The sequence below is a fragment of the Temnothorax nylanderi genome, unplaced genomic scaffold, assembly GCF_030848795.1.
Source record: "Temnothorax nylanderi isolate EJ_2023f unplaced genomic scaffold, tnyl_v1.0 TNYL_tig0046_pilon, whole genome shotgun sequence".
Taxonomy (NCBI): domain Eukaryota; kingdom Metazoa; phylum Arthropoda; class Insecta; order Hymenoptera; family Formicidae; genus Temnothorax; species Temnothorax nylanderi.
In genome coordinates this window covers 521,120-536,435 of record NW_027249108.1, presented here as the reverse complement: position 1 = coordinate 536,435, position 15,316 = coordinate 521,120, and the positions used below count along the sequence as shown (strand labels likewise).

General features: G+C 39.6%; 6 protein-coding genes across 10 annotated transcripts; 3 read left to right on the top strand and 3 right to left on the bottom strand.

Moving 5' to 3' along the window:
• Nucleotides 1-12: 12 nt before the first annotated feature.
• On the bottom strand, nt 13-2,557 carry Riok1 (RIO kinase 1). Of its 3 annotated transcripts, none has more exons than XM_071705383.1 (6): nt 2,466-2,557; nt 2,198-2,372; nt 1,034-2,043; nt 750-952; nt 378-671; nt 13-290 (listed from the first exon to the last, which is right to left on the bottom strand). In XM_071705383.1, the coding sequence occupies exons 2-6, from the start codon at nt 2,260-2,262 to the stop codon at nt 183-185; spliced, it is 1,680 nt and encodes a 559-aa protein (XP_071561484.1). In that variant the 5' UTR covers nt 2,263-2,372; nt 2,466-2,557; the 3' UTR covers nt 13-182. The 3 variants fall into 3 exon arrangements, with proteins under 3 accessions (XP_071561484.1, XP_071561485.1, XP_071561482.1); XM_071705384.1 differs by having other exon boundaries at nt 1,034-1,769; nt 1,833-2,043; nt 2,198-2,510; XM_071705381.1 differs by having other exon boundaries at nt 2,198-2,509.
• Nucleotides 2,558-2,628: 71 nt separating this feature from the next.
• Nucleotides 2,629-7,556, top strand: LOC139772054 (uncharacterized). Its single transcript, XM_071705380.1, has 11 exons — nt 2,629-2,730; nt 3,242-3,381; nt 3,470-3,677; nt 3,794-4,037; nt 4,117-4,228; nt 4,293-4,459; nt 4,528-4,637; nt 4,723-4,945; nt 5,004-5,343; nt 5,412-5,699; nt 5,759-7,556. The coding sequence occupies exons 2-11, from the start codon at nt 3,282-3,284 to the stop codon at nt 5,878-5,880; spliced, it is 1,914 nt and encodes a 637-aa protein (XP_071561481.1). The 5' UTR covers nt 2,629-2,730; nt 3,242-3,281; the 3' UTR covers nt 5,881-7,556.
• Nucleotides 6,426-9,100, bottom strand: LOC139772058 (glycerophosphodiester phosphodiesterase 1). Its single transcript, XM_071705389.1, has 5 exons — nt 8,040-9,100; nt 7,558-7,733; nt 7,240-7,441; nt 6,923-7,152; nt 6,426-6,844 (listed from the first exon to the last, which is right to left on the bottom strand). The coding sequence occupies exons 1-5, from the start codon at nt 8,373-8,375 to the stop codon at nt 6,703-6,705; spliced, it is 1,086 nt and encodes a 361-aa protein (XP_071561490.1). The 5' UTR covers nt 8,376-9,100; the 3' UTR covers nt 6,426-6,702.
• A 207-nt stretch (nt 9,101-9,307) lies between these two features.
• On the top strand, nt 9,308-11,062 carry Hacd1 (3-hydroxyacyl-CoA dehydratase 1). The gene is made up of 5 exons (XM_071705396.1): nt 9,308-9,608; nt 9,788-9,905; nt 10,247-10,482; nt 10,568-10,749; nt 10,830-11,062. Exons 1-5 carry the CDS (start codon nt 9,529-9,531, stop codon nt 10,907-10,909), a joined length of 696 nt encoding a protein of 231 aa, XP_071561497.1. The 5' UTR covers nt 9,308-9,528; the 3' UTR covers nt 10,910-11,062.
• Nucleotides 11,063-11,208: 146 nt separating this feature from the next.
• Mrpl37 (mitochondrial ribosomal protein L37) lies at nt 11,209-13,145 on the top strand. The gene is made up of 7 exons (XM_071705388.1): nt 11,209-11,323; nt 11,499-11,684; nt 11,760-11,984; nt 12,055-12,174; nt 12,255-12,361; nt 12,433-12,615; nt 12,688-13,145. Exons 2-7 carry the CDS (start codon nt 11,509-11,511, stop codon nt 13,107-13,109), a joined length of 1,233 nt encoding a protein of 410 aa, XP_071561489.1. The 5' UTR covers nt 11,209-11,323; nt 11,499-11,508; the 3' UTR covers nt 13,110-13,145.
• LOC139772059 (cyclin-dependent kinase 20) lies at nt 12,602-15,179 on the bottom strand. Of its 3 annotated transcripts, none has more exons than XM_071705392.1 (7): nt 15,084-15,179; nt 14,495-14,683; nt 14,181-14,369; nt 13,862-14,098; nt 13,564-13,791; nt 13,197-13,376; nt 12,602-13,116 (listed from the first exon to the last, which is right to left on the bottom strand). In XM_071705392.1, exons 1-6 carry the CDS (start codon nt 15,105-15,107, stop codon nt 13,221-13,223), a joined length of 1,023 nt encoding a protein of 340 aa, XP_071561493.1. In that variant the 5' UTR covers nt 15,108-15,179; the 3' UTR covers nt 12,602-13,116; nt 13,197-13,220. The 3 variants fall into 3 exon arrangements, with proteins under 3 accessions (XP_071561493.1, XP_071561491.1, XP_071561494.1); XM_071705390.1 differs by having other exon boundaries at nt 15,036-15,144; XM_071705393.1 differs by lacking the exon at nt 15,084-15,179 and adding an exon at nt 14,978-15,075.
• Nucleotides 15,180-15,316: the final 137 nt, after the last annotated feature.

Here is a 15,316-nt window from a genome sequence, read left to right as displayed (position 1 = left end):
AAAAAAAAGTACTTAATGCATGTATTATTATATTTTATATACAAGTCAAATCATCCTTAAATAATCGTGTCCTGCTGTTTTGTACTTTTTTTTTAAATATGCTAAAATTTTTAGAACGCTCAAGGATTGCTAATAATCAGTGTATACATTGCATGATATTCTCATTTTTTCCATGTAGACATCTATTTTCCTCCTCTCGAGGAAACTTTTACTTTACGTTTCTTCACATGCTTTTTTATCTTGACTTTTCGCTTCTCTGCCTGCTGTTCTTTGATTGCCTTCTTACGCGCCTTAAAATTAAAATATAAATAGAGATCAATTAGACGTGAAAGTAACAGATGCATAGTGTTGTGCAGAAAAATGAATAATAATCTTACTTTTCTGCTTTCGGGACTTTCGTCCCTGGGTCTAGCTGAATTTACGAATTTACTCTTATTATCCTCGCTGTCTGTTTCGCTCTCGTTTTCGCTGTCGGAATCATCATTGTCCTCAGAAGAGGTATCAGCATCGCTTCCCTCCTTCATACTTTTGCTATCTGCCTTGTGTTTGTTGGCGAGGATCTCCGGTGTTTCCGCGGGCTTAGATAAGTCCGCTTTCAAGCCTATCAGTGTCTTGTAAATCAAATCTTTACCGGATTTCGCGAGATTTATATCACGTTCCACATTGATCACCTATGAAAGGATACACGATAGAACAAAATAGAATATAGAATTATGCGTTGCGTGCACTTGCCAGTAATCGCCGGATACCTGAGTCAATCTCTGTGGAATGTAAGCTTGCTTGAAAACTGCCTCCTCTATTTCCCGTTGCTGCGGATCTTTCTCCTGATCCACCTCCCGCATCCACATGTCCAAATACTCGTCCATGTTATTCTCGTTTACCGTTGGATCCGTTATAAAGTCGAACAATGCTTGAAGCGGCATAACTCCCACGTTGTGCTTTTTGAAAAATGCTGAAAAAAATAATACAAATATATATCAGGTACATTTCTTTTCTTTTTTTAACTGCAAGCCAGAGCACTAAAATGTCATACCTGTAACATTGCTACAGTCGTTCCTGAGGAATTCCATCGCGTTACAATGATCACGATCTACAGCCTGCGAAACGTCAATGACCACGATCGATCCGTCGTGATAGAGCATATTGTACTCGCTTAAATCGGCATGAACGAGCCTGCACTTGTTGTACATCTTCCACATGATTTCGATACACTCTCTGTACAACGTCCTCGACTTTGAATCCGTAAGTACAGCGTCCTTCAGTTTGGGCGCCGCCCAGCCGTCCGAGCCCAAGAACTCCATCAGCAACATGTGACCGCCGCACAAGAGTGGCCGCGGTGCTCGGACACCGCCTTGCTCCAGACGCTTCAAATTAGAAAATTCCTTCTCCGCCCAGATCTTCACCATCTTACGGGGATTGTGCAGGGAGTGCACGTGGTCGAAACGGTATTCACCCCTGATGTACTTCTCCCGATTTCTAAACGTCAGGATGGACGTCCGATATATCTTGATGGCGATCTCGTCCTCGTTCTTCGACCTGGCATAATAGACATTGGCCTCTTTCCCGGTCGAGATGCAGCCGTTTATCTCCGCCAGCACTCCTCTCTCGAACAGCTTGTGCAGCTTGTTCTTGATGCGCGAATCCAACACATTCTCGATCGTCGCATGATCGCTTTTGTCCTTCGTCCTTATGCGATCTTTATCAACCCGTCTGTCATTCTCGACCAGCACGTTGGCCACGTGGCCTGGCAACGACGGACCCGCGTATTTCTCCAAATTAATTTTATTTGAATAACGGGTCAACAGCTTGTGTTTAGGTTGATAATTCGTTACCTTTGTCGATGTGGTCTGAGCGTTGGGCCTCCGCGAGCTCGTTTTCACGACGGTATTCTTTTCCTCGTCCAAATCGTAATCATTGTTACAAAAATAGTCGTCGTCGTCGTCGTCATCGTTGTCTACATTGTTCGTTTTATTGTCCGTAATGTGCAGATCGGCCACTTTTTTCTCCACATTAAATAAAGGCCTTCCTTTGAATGTGTTCTGCCTGTGTGAAAGACGATACAATGTAAACAATAGCTTCAAAGACCCAACAGCTTGCAAACAAAACTTTATAAACATTCGTAATCCTTAACTCGCAGCTTAAATCGGTCGTTACTCTTTCGAGAATAAAAGATGAAAGCGAAATACATGTAACTTACGTCTGGAACCGTTCGTCCTCGTCAGCATCGCTGAATTGACCTTCCTCGAAGTCTTCTCCCCGCATGATGGGATGTATCTTTCAATAACTTACTTATTGCACAACGTGTCGCCAGACCACGTGCTCCCAAGAGTATGACACTACCCTTCGCCTCTCGCGGACGACAAATGCTTTCCCTTTCGGAGCAATCGGAGCACGCTATTAAAGCCGTGGCACACGGTGCGTTTCGTTCCGCTGGATCGCATGTACTTAAATGTAAGCCGACTCACCTGAAAATTATTCGAGTACTCAATCTTGCGCAATTAGTAGATTCGCTCGCGGTTCCGTATAATGAGTAATTACCAGCGGAACTGCGTGCGATTGGTCAGTTCCTCGCGTCAGGTTTGGTTTTTAATCAACTCTAGGGAATCCTCGTGTGCTCGTGTCTGCCTTGTTTGCGCCCTCTATACGTCTCACGTTTCGTGCCTCGAACGCAGATCGTTCTTTTGTTTACATCAATATTTAAACTACGAAATTATGTTGAGATGACAGAGAGTAAGCTCTTTTTGATAATTTCCATATCAATACCGTCCTCTGATACACTTGCAATTTATTTCAACTTCGCGTTGATTATTTTTACGTCTCCACGAAACTGATGTAAATCACGCTTTTTAATTAATCAGAATGTTATTAATTATTATGTATTTTTTGTAATTGAAAACATATTTCCTGAGTTGTTTACTGCACGAATACAGCGTTAAATGTAATGTCTTTTAATAGTCGATGCTAACATTGTTGTAATATTTTTTAGTACAATTTATTCTTGTATTGGCATAATTGATATTATTTTATGTAATGCTGTACACATAGGATTATAATCAGATCGTATAAATGGGGACGTTCAGAAATATATCGTTTTGCAAGGTCTCGGTTTTATCTACTTTGTTCATCTACTTTATCAATAAAGTTAAGAGTGTATAATAAACGTGTAAACCTAACGAATGGTTTTCTAAATTGGCGAGGACTCGAACTTGATACTTAGATAATACTTGAGGAACATTTACAGATAAAAAGTGTCAAACAACTCCGAGTGGCAATATCCTACCATGGAGAGTATCATGCGGTCCATGCAAGAGTGCAACGCTATTCGTTATGCATCCTATAGAACCGCTGCAAAGATGCAGATATTACATAGAGAATTGCATAGTAAGTAATAATAAAGTCTTCCTTATATAAATTTCTTTTGCCGAATATTGCTGATTTCATTGCTCAAAATTGTTTTGTTTTACTTAAGTGATGCACGTGGAGCTGGAGTTAATAGCGGGAGTGTTTGAACGTCACAGGCTCTCCATCACTGAAAATTGTGTCAATTTAGACCCGAGTGAAATCGAGGACGTTCTTTCCGACATCTATTTCGCGGCGCAGAAAGAAAGTAATTTCAATTTTGATGTTGACCTCGTGACGAAACTCGCCACAAGTTATATCCTGAATACTTTTGACAAGTAAGTTTTCATCTCACCGTATTACGTTAATATCAATGTATCTATAATCTCAATGTAATTTAAATTATCTTTCTTTAAACACATATATTATTAGTAATAATAATTTAACATTACAGACAAAGTAGCGGAAATATTTTAGTGTTCTCGGTAAAAGTTGCGTTGGTATTATTGTGCAGTGGTAAATTACAAGAGAAGTATGGATATTTATATCAACAATTGGCCGATCACAATGCGTGTTTATCTCGAGCTGGCTTGCACACCTTATTAACAAATGTCTGCAAAATAACGGAAATGCTGGGGGAAAGTATAGCATACGGATACGAACAGATTCAGTCACACATAGATGCCTGTTTTGTAAAGGTATGAACAGAACTGATTTTGTGTTCATCCCGTCTGTTAAAAACGATCTCTATTAAATAATTTTGTCGATACACTTTAGTCTCAAGGCGGCCTCGGAGTTACTGAACCGGAGTTTGCCACGTGGATCATGCAAGAACCCCCACTACTGGTTTGGATAACGACGTTCAATCGAATAAAATCTGCAGAACACAGTAAGTAACAAAATTGAAAAATATCGTGTACCCAAATATGATAGTTAACAATTTTTGCTTGCAGTTGTACATAACATCAGATGTTCCTCGTGTAAGGTAACGCCGGTACAGGGACCGAGATATAGCTGTTTGAAATGCACTGGGTATCATCAGTGCCAGGAATGTTTTCTCTTAGGAAAGACATCGAACAAGCACAAATTGAAGCACCCAATTCGCGAGTTTTGCGTGAAGGTATATAATGTTTAGATTTCTATTCTCTAACGTGTTAAACATGTTACTCAGAAACAATTCTTTCACAGACTTCACATCGTGAAATTACGAAGCTGATCCTTGAATTGATCAGAAATAAACTGAGATTGTGTCCTACCAGAGCAGTCACGATGGAGGACACAGTTGCAGACGCTGTCAGGTTTGTCGCGCATACAAACTGCACTTCTGCAATTTTATAAACAATTATGCAATATCTTTTAGCAGGAAAATATATTTTCTTACAGTAATGAAACCAAACGAACGGATTACGGCTCGATAAGAAGCACGGTTAAGCGAAAAATTCTGACTGATCCGCAAAAGGAATTACAAAGTATCATAATGCACTTGGAAGAAGAAAATCGACAATTGCAAATCGAGTTGCTAGATATACAGGGCACCAAAGCAGAGAGGCTACAACGTCATCGAGCGACCATCGAATCTCAACTGCAGCGATTGAAAATGCTTAAGGTACGTTAAGTTGAAAATTGTTTAAGCGTTGTTCGCTAAATCTGTCTAATTTTTATAGAAATGTTTATTCACCGATACGGCCCAAGTGCCACAGATCATCACTCGTATGCAAAGCACCCCGATGCTGCCACCCTTGTCGTCCAGATTAACGGCCTTGCCTCTGGAATTCGAATTGAGTCCGATTATCAGACAAGACGGCACAAACCAACAAGGAGTCAAATTACAACATAGAAAAGAAAAATTAATGTTAAATAGTTTTAATACATCATCGCCTATAGAACGTACGATAGAAGAGAATAACGCCAACGCTCTTTCTTGCGTCGAAGAGGCCTCCACAAGTACTGGATTCGCTAATATATCAGAAAGCAATCGTATAGAATTAAGTACTTGGATCGGAGGTGAGTACAAAGTACATTAACGCAATTAGGAAGAATCCGTAAATTTATATGAACGCTTGTTAAATTAGGAACAAGAAGAAGGGAATTGACTCCAGCTGACAGTGGCTTCTCTCAGTGGTTGGCCGCTGGCAACTCGAACTGCAAGGAAGACAATTACGCGGCAATTAGTAGTACAAATAATGACACGTCGTTGATAGCTTCTCAATCTCCTACTGGCATTCATAGAGACAATACGCCGTCTTCCCTGCAACGCCCCGATAAACACTCGCAACACAGTAGTTTGCAAAATATTCAAGGAGATCTTAATGATATACTAGATAGACTGCAAAATATGGTTGCAAATGACTGCTTTGACGGTAAGTTACACAGAATGACACGCAAATATGTACGTGGCTAATGTACGCGCTTTTTGTAGAATCATACGATGGCAATGACAATTGTAAGTTGAAACGTGCCACCACAGAGATGGAAGATCTATTGACTGGCCTCATTGAAGGTATGGAATCTCGTAAAAGTAAACTTACTACTATCGTCTAAAGATACGCCTTAAATGTAAACTTAGATATCGTACGTTTAACAATTTTTATATCGCACCGACTGACTTTTTTTCTTTGCAATTTTGCTATAATAATCTTAGGTACTTGTTTTTAACTCTTTTACCGGCCTCTCATGTATAAAACGTGCCATTTTAAATGACGCATTATCCAAAGAAGGAAATCAATAGATTATCTAATTATACTAAGCAATAATGAGTATGAAGATTGCACTCGATATTACACGCTGATAATCAAGCAATATATTTAGTGCTAATTGTGAGATATATGATTATGACTATTATATTTTAAAGAGTATTTTTTTCATATTTTTTACATACGTATTTATTGTAATATCTGTGCAATCATGAAAGAAACGATCTATTTTGAAGATTTCTATTGATAATGTGTGAAAAATGGATGGGTTTTATGGTTCTACATTTAATATGCACTTTTAAGAACTTAAGTAGTTTTAATTAATTTACTCTCGGTAAGTTAGAAAAAATTATATGAACCTCGCTATAACGCGAGAAATTGTAACTCCGTCCATTTAAATCCCCTCAATGTAACGAGTAATTTTATTATCGCTATTTGCACATACATAGGCGTCTTGTATAAGACATTATAAAATAAGTGCCTTATAATCTATGTTAAAAGTAATATAAGTCGTTATGTCAATTTTTTTTACGACCCGACTAGATAGCTGATATTACGATATATAATCTATATAATCGAAAGTAGAAAAATTTGTACGTGCATAATGCCAGTTGTATGGTACAAAAGTCTTTGAAATTTAATACTGAACAAAAATATATCGGACATTTTACTACATGTCCTTCTCTAGATGTAGCGTGTCGGTTAGATAGGTGACTTTGAGGAACCTCGAGAAATGCGTTTTCTCCGACGGTCGATTTACCGTCCACGCCATCACGCGAATACCGCGCTCGCGCCATCGTTCTATTACGCGTCTGAAATAAAAATTGAATATACATACACTTGTTCTTACGAATATGTATAAGGTCTGATTTTTAAAAGCGTTTACTTACGGATTTACTATATCCTTGTGCAACAGCACAGCCGAGACGCCAACGATATAGTAGACAAAGCGCGGTAGCAGCCACTCGTACAAAATCTCCAAAATGCAAGCTGCCAAATGCTTAAAAGGATTGCGATACCGTGCCGGACCGGGTGCTTCCAGACCGGCGTACGACGCTCTCGAGAAAAAATATGGCCTCCAAGCGAGACTCGAGACAATACGCGGCTCTTTCTTCCTAATCTGAATATAAAATTTTTTAAAATATAATTTTTTTTTAAATCGACATAGATATGTAACTTAAGTTATTAATCGATGTTTAACTCGTACCATGTACACTACGATCGGATTGAAACTCGACACGACGGATCTCTGGAACAATTTTGGATATTTCTCGTACGCGTCTAGAACGATTTGCACAACGTCCATCCTCGTCTCTTTTATGTCTATAATTATTCTTTGCTCGCTGTTCAGGCATTCCTGCAGCGCGTCGTGGAACAGGGCGATCTTCTCGCCTTCGGAAAATTTGTTCCTTTGGTAAAACAATTTTTTCTTTGTTAAAATACTCCGACAATACGCTATGCGCACGCATTTTTTATACAAAAGCTACAATTAAGTTGAAATATATATATATATATATAATCGTACTTAAGTGGGTGATTGTAAGTTATATCAAACTCCTTCAATTCTTCCCATGTCATTTCACTAATCGTGCCCATCTGGCCTGTGAGTCTTTCGATTGTCGGGTCATGGAACATTATTGGAATGTTATCTTTCGTTAGCCGTAAATCAAGCTCAACTGCAGTACAGCCCTTTCCTTTGCTCTGTAAAAAAAAAATATGGACAATGCAGCAAGGAATACCATCTCCAAAGTGGGTATGTTTGTAGCACACAAAATAAATAAAATTAGTACGCTTGAAACTACAACAGAAATATTTAATAATTAAACAGGACAATGCGTTAATGTCATAATATTTTACAGAAGAGTTTCCTCCGCCTTGCATTATTAAGCGACAATGAATGTTAAACAAGCCAACGGCAAAATCAAGAGGCACACAAAACATCTGGGCTCCAAACAAAAATTCTTAGATACTATAATAGCTAAGCTACGTCGAGGTGTGTAACTTTACATTTCGGAAAGCCAACAAACTGTTCTCGGGATAATCGTATCCTCCACCACGGTGGGCCACCACTCGCATGCAATATTGCTCTCCGTTACCGTGGTTTTCAGGCACGGAGCTATCTCTGCCCAGGAGGAGCGGATTCACGCCGAGCACCTCTTGCACGGTGCCGGCGGGCGGCGGGGACATTCGGGTCAATTTCAGCGCTACCACGACAATCAACGAGCCCCAAACGATCCAGGGAACGGAAAACTCATACAGGACGGTGACCAGCACGCTCATCGCGGTCTGCAGGAATATCCATAGCAAAGCGCTATTCACGATCAGCTCGAGAACGTGATGCATCTTGGTGTTAGTCTCTCTCCACGTCCACCGCGCACAGGATTGCGCGTTGCGTGCTCTCTCTAATTGTAGAAATCCCCTTCAAATCCCCCCGCCTTGCCACAAACGAGAGAGCGAGGGGAGATCCAGGCGGGTGTTTGCCGCGCGTCTTACTATGTTACCTCAGATAAGATTAATTGCCCAGATTGCCCCTCATAAAGCACGGCCGAGCGTCGAAAAATGCGCGAGGTCGAGCGCAACTCGCGCGACGAGCATCCTGGCGGGGCGCGTCATTCTCTCTCTCGCTCGCGAATTAATTTGCGAGGTCGATTCGTGCGGCGAATTTCGTACCCTCCGTCCCTCCGACCAAGCATCGGCGGAACCTTGCTAACAATGCTAACAGGGCACGTTTCCTTCTCTTCGAGATGAGACAATTCTTTTTCTCCTTATCTCTCACAATCTCTCGTTCGTTCTCTCGTCTCGGTGGATCGGTCGACGCGCGATTTACGCGAATTCACTTCGAGAGACCGTGCCAGCGGCGCACGGTGTAAGATCAAACACGCCTAAACAAAAACAATGCTATTCGCGACGCGAGTACGCGAACTTTGGGCGCGTCCCTATGCAGCTGTACGATTCAGGCGATTCGGCGCGGCTCGAATCCTTCGCCTTCACGTCATCGCCCGCGTTTCTTTTCTTCCCGCGCGAGATTCGCGATTGGCCGATTTCCTTGCCTCGCGAGCGATGCCAAGCCAGCCCAGCGATGCCTTTTGACAGGAAGGCATTAGAGCGAGAGAGGACTGTCGTTATCGTTATCTCACTCTCGCTCGAACGGGAGTGACGAGAGCGGGGATTGCGGGGGGAGTACGAATAACGGAACGTATATTGCACAAGTATGCCGATGTTGCTAACCTTTCGAGTTAAATGCTGAGTACGCATATGAATATGGATTAGGAATAAAAAGAAATCGCTGGGGCGAATCGTAACTCAAAATACCTTGCTTACGTGCCTCATCAATAATTTAAACGATACTCGATGACGAGAAATGCATGATTAAGGGATTTTTTTTACGCGCATATTGAAGACCGCACTCTTCGGGGTCGAGCAAAGGTTGCGTTGAACTTGACTTGTCGCGAGGTATTTGAGAGCGAGACGGCGTTCGAGGAACTTCCACGTAGACATGGCAAGAACGAAATCCAAGGAGCCGGGTGCTCTCTCGAAACTCTACCTGGCGTCGTATAATCTAGGCCAGACGTTAGGGTACGTCAGTTTGTGAATAATAAAATGAACTTTTCTCACGATTAATTTTTTTACACAATATTGTATAAAAGGTGTCTTTTTCATCGCTCTGTTCCGTTTGTTACAGAGTTTTCTTTGTGCGTCTTATATTTTCTTTTCTTAAATGTTTTGGAAAGAGATAAATTTTTCTTTTATTTTAGATGGAGCTATATATTGTATCAGATTATACAATATTATATCCAGCCTTCTTCCGGTGGTACCTTATGGGATAAGACCAAGCTACCTGTGATTGTTTTTCAGAATGCAGCTTTATTGGAGGTATATTCAACGATATATCTTAGAACTTTTTTGATTGAATGTAATCTTGAGACAGGCAGAAATTATCTAAAACCTTGGGCCAAATCTTGAGCCTTAGATTTTGAATTTCTACTGGAAATGTTATCAAGTAGCAAAAGTATATATATTTTTTTAAGAGTTGAAATTAAGACTAAATTTGAATTAAAAATATCAGCAAATGGGAGAAGAGTTTTGTGAAATCTCTTCCTATAGATCCGAAACTTCAAAAGTGTTATTAGATTTTGATGTAGATTTATCCCTGAAAGTATAATAATGAGTATATTAATTATGTATAGTTAATTGTAGAAGCTTCTTTTTTTCAGATAATGCACGCAGCACTTGGATTGGTACGATCCAATGTTATAGTCACAACATTCCAAGTCTTCAGTCGCGTCATGGTTGTAGTCGGGGTTATCCTGGCTACTCCTTACACGTATGCCGCTGCGTCCCCGGGTCTTCTGCTGGCTCTCACCGCGTGGTCCATTACGGAAATCATTAGATACTCCTATTATTTTGCAAACATCGTCGGTATTGTGCCACACCTACTGGTCTGGCTGAGGTGAGCTTAATCTCTTCCACTGTTCTAAAAAGTTATTTTTATTTACGTGAAATCGCATTACGAAGTGAAAACGACGTGCTTTCAGATATACGTTGTTCATCATACTGTATCCGTTGGGCGTGACCGGCGAATTATTGTGCTTCTATGCCGCCGTAAGGTACGCCAGCGCTAATCCCGACTCTTGGAGTTACATTCTACCAAACAAATGGAACTTCACATTCAGTTACTTGTATTTCCTGATATCAGTTATGCTATTATACATTCCAGGTAAATATCAAGCGTAAAATTACATAATAAACATTGAAATAAATTATTCATTAAATATTTCGTTTGTTCACTCTGTGCAGGTTTTCCACAGCTTTATATGCACATGTTCGTGCAAAGGCGCAAAATATTCGGTCCCGGTACTACCGCGAAGGAGAAATAGCTTGTAAATCCGTACAATAAATATTTTGTTATGCATTTCTAATTCACATTTATATGTATAAAGGAAATAATGAGAGAGGATTTGTATAAAATATGTTATTAAGGAATGGTTATGCTTTTGATAAAATATTAAATATAGAATATTTTGTAGAAAGTGCATTTATTTATTCCAAAAAATTTCATTATACGTCAAATCACGTAATCGAATGCCTCCATTGTCAATCTCCATTATCAGAGGTTGCTAAAAAATGAATTTTAAAATGGTTATTTCATTAGAAGGATTCCTATATTATCGATGCAGCTTAGAATTGTTATAAGCCGGAAAATGGGTTATACCGGTTATACTTTACGCACCGAAAGTATATTGTAGATTTGAAAGATATTACTCAATTTGATTTTATTGTTTCTCATCGATGTGAGTTACGATGTCGAATACCGTCATCTTATTTTTAATATTATTTGATAAGAACTTAATACTGATAAAGAGAGAGAACTTCTTTAGTAAACCGCATAACCTTTAAGACTTTCGCGTCTACTGTGTTGTTGTTAATCTATACCTGTAATACCTGTTACCATTAATCTATCCTCAGATAAAGTACAATGAAGCTCACGCGGGTATTGTACAAGCAGCATATAGGTAGGATGATTAGAAACCTGTGGTACATGAAGCGAGAACGTGAAATAACTGACACCAAGACGGAAGCATACTTGTCGACGTTGGGGATTTCGGTGAAGGACCCCTCAGAAGTGGCCTGTCCAAAACAAGAATTTCCAAGGTACTCTTCTCTCCTGCATTTCTCGCAAGTTACTGTGTATATCTGATACTAATTGTAAATTGTATGTTATACAAGGCTAAATTTAGAGTTTCTGAAGCCAAGACAAATAACGTTTGACGAAACGCATCCCGACTGGAAGGCTCAGGCTTGCTTGGTATTTAAGGATCATAATGTCCTGCAAGAGGGATTTTCTCAAGCACAGATACTGACAAATACTGTGTGTCTGCCGGACAGTTCTTCAAATTATATCCAAGATTCAGATTTAAATCTGCCGGAACATGTAGACGACATAGTAAAAAGGTATATTGAATTAATTTTTTTTTTAAATTAATTTTCTACTGATATATTGAATATTCTTTGGTATTTTTAGAATAATTTATACTTCAAATATATTTGACGCTCATCAAGAAAAATTACCAAAAAGGAAGGATCCTGAAAGACCTGCGTGGGTGTTTCCTAGAGATTTTGGCATAACCAATTGGAGAAAAATGTTAGTAAGTTAATATTTAAACAGCAACAGTATATATACATTCATACTTATTTCTTAACAATATTAAATATTTTTTGCAGGCGGAACTTGTCTAGGAAACTTTTACAGCTTTGCGAGTTATTGTCGGGTCCAGATATCGCGCAGAAACGATGTATTTTGTATGATGGGATAACAAAGTTAAACTTAGGTAGCTTAGTTGGATATTTAAACGTTGCATTGTGCATTCAACATTCCACTCAAATATTACATGTTTTCCAGATAAAGAATCGGACCTCATCCAATTTACCCTAAGATCGGATGTGGCGGTCATGTCGTCAAATTCTCTAAAACCAATAGAAAGTTCTAACAGCAATATGGAAATAGAGCTCCCAAATATATATCCAATGCATCACACCATTGGTTTGAATGCGACAAACGTTTACAGAACTGAGGACATACATCGTAAGTTTAATGCTCGTTATTTCCAATATACATATACAATATACTTCTAATATCTAAGTATACGAATTACAGCTATCAGTGCAACATCGCCTTGGATAAACGTTCATACCATCTTTGTGCACTACGACCCCGAGGAAGTGAAAAATTTGACGGAATTAGCTGTGATGCAGAGTCAAATTTTTGGTCGCACTCTGATAAAAACGTACACCGCGGCGGCGTCCTGTGCACGGCAGAAGTTCGGTTCATCCGTGAAGGAACTGCCGGAACCCGTGACCGTGCAATGCATTCAATCGGATGGGAAGAACTACCACTTTTTCATATTTCAACTCAATTCGTTAGACGCCAATGACGCTCGTGCGAAGAATTTCTGGTGCCCTCTATCGCCGTTGACGCTTTACGAGAAAGCTGAATATGATGTTGGCAGGCCGGTAGTCGAGGGATACAATCCGGAGGTATTCAGAAGAATACTTGCATTTTACAGGAATGGAAATTAAATGAAATCTGTGAAAATAAATGAAATCGTTAACGGATTTTCTAATCTTTTCCACGAAGAATATTTTTCATCTATATCAATAGTATACCATTAATCATCGTAACAGTCATCGTTATACAATGCTTAGAAGATTTTCGAAAAGCATGCTTGGTTGCACATGCGGATCGATTTTCTTCGGTTTAACACGAAGGCGATGATCCAACGGTGGTTTTATTAGATTTTTCATAGAGGGGTATGGCTTAGAGTAAAAGTATATATGACACAATGCCTGCAACAGTAATTTTTCATTTCTATTTGTGTCATATATATGTGTGTGTACGTATCTTCTTTCAATCGCTTACTCTCTAATGAAATGTAAGTAATGGAAGAACAGTGCAAAAATAATAACCAATTAAAAATTTGAGGGCAACAGGGTCTCTGTATTATATCATTATCTATATGTCATTATATATTACCTGTTCAGCTGTGAGACGTCTGGACGAATTGTAAATCAAAATCTGCCTGATTAGATCGACAGCTTCTGGCGGCGCGTCTTGAATAATGCTCTCCCACGTCGTGCCTTTGTGATAAGGAAAGGTGATTTTGTTGTAGTCCGGTAACGTACTTAATTCGGGCCAGGATTCGGACGTAGGAGAACCCAAATACTTCAAGACGATGGCCAGTTGCTCGATGTCAGTTTCTCCCTGCAATTTGCAAATAATCAGCATTGCACATAATTTAGCAATCTATTTCAGTCAAGAAGGAACTATTTACCGGAAATAGTGGGGAAGCGTTCAGCATTTCGCCGAATATGCAGCCGATCGACCAAATATCGATCGCGGACGAGTAATAACGTGCTCCGTAAAGCAGTTCTGGTGCCCGATACCACCGTGTGGCGACCTGATGCGAATACGGCTTCGTGCCATCCCGCCACATCAATCTACTCAATCCGAAATCCGCGATTTTCAGAATACCCTTCTCGCTGATCAACAAGTTCGCAGGTTTCAGATCCTAAAATGCAATTCCAAGCTCTTCGTTACTTTAGAAGCGATTACATACATTTGAATCTCTTTTGAGATAAAAATCCGCGTACCCTGTGTATTATTTTCTTGCTGTGCACATAAGCTACACCCTCCAACAACATTTTCATGTATGTTTTAATTTGCACCAGCGTCAAGGATATCTCGGGATCTCTTAACACTTCCCATAAACCTGTTGGCATGTATTCGAACACCATCACGAAGTCTAGACCGTTCGGGAAAGCATCCAGCAGCTCCACGACCTGCAAGCAAGTGGCGATGAATACAAATTCCGCCGAATTGATACAGGAGGGAATCGGTGAACGCTTTAAATACTAATTCCTTTTTATTTAGAAAAATTTAAGATGTTAGACGAAGGAAAGCATACGTAGGGATGCTTTAATTGCTGCAAACTTTTCACTTCGCGTATGATGGATGCAGGTAGCCCGCCCTCGGTCCTTTTAATCATAATCTTCTTTAGCGCCACTTCCTGATCCGTGGATGTATCGCGCGCTTTCAGAACCAAGCCTTGCGCTCCTTCGCCAATCTGACCGTTGATGACATACTTCTCCATGTCCTGTTTTGTCCAGAAATTTATGTTACCAAGATTATGAACAACGGTACATTATTACTGTTAATTATATATAATAAGCAATGCATTAATCAGCGAGTTATATACAATTAACTATATATAATTAAATGTTTCTTAAATAATTAAAATATAGATACGGTCAATTAATTATTATGCATTTATAATTATCTAAATAGATGAAATATGATTGATGGAAATGTTGGAAATTATATATTTCTCACGGCTCACTTTTTAAGATTTTTATCAAACAAAATATATAAAAGGAAGATTAAGGTTCACCTGAGCGTATCTTTTAAAAATATTGTAAAAAGAAATTAATTATCGGTACGCGATATACTTTATTCAGCGGCGTGCAGTAAGCGTGCTTTACAGTTTCCATGGTTACCAGTGTGATGCACTGTATTATCATGTGTTCTTTGTAGCTGAACCTTTTGTATCTTTCACGTCTTTCCTCTCCTTCTCTCTAAACGTTTAATTACACCTATTTCTGTTCTACTCGCACTTTCCAATGTCGTAAACGAGAAAAGCAAGAGCCGAAGAGCAGTTGAAACGAACGGGCATCATCCACGGGGGCATCGTGATATCGCTCATGGCGCATGTGCGAGTGTCTGTCAAAGT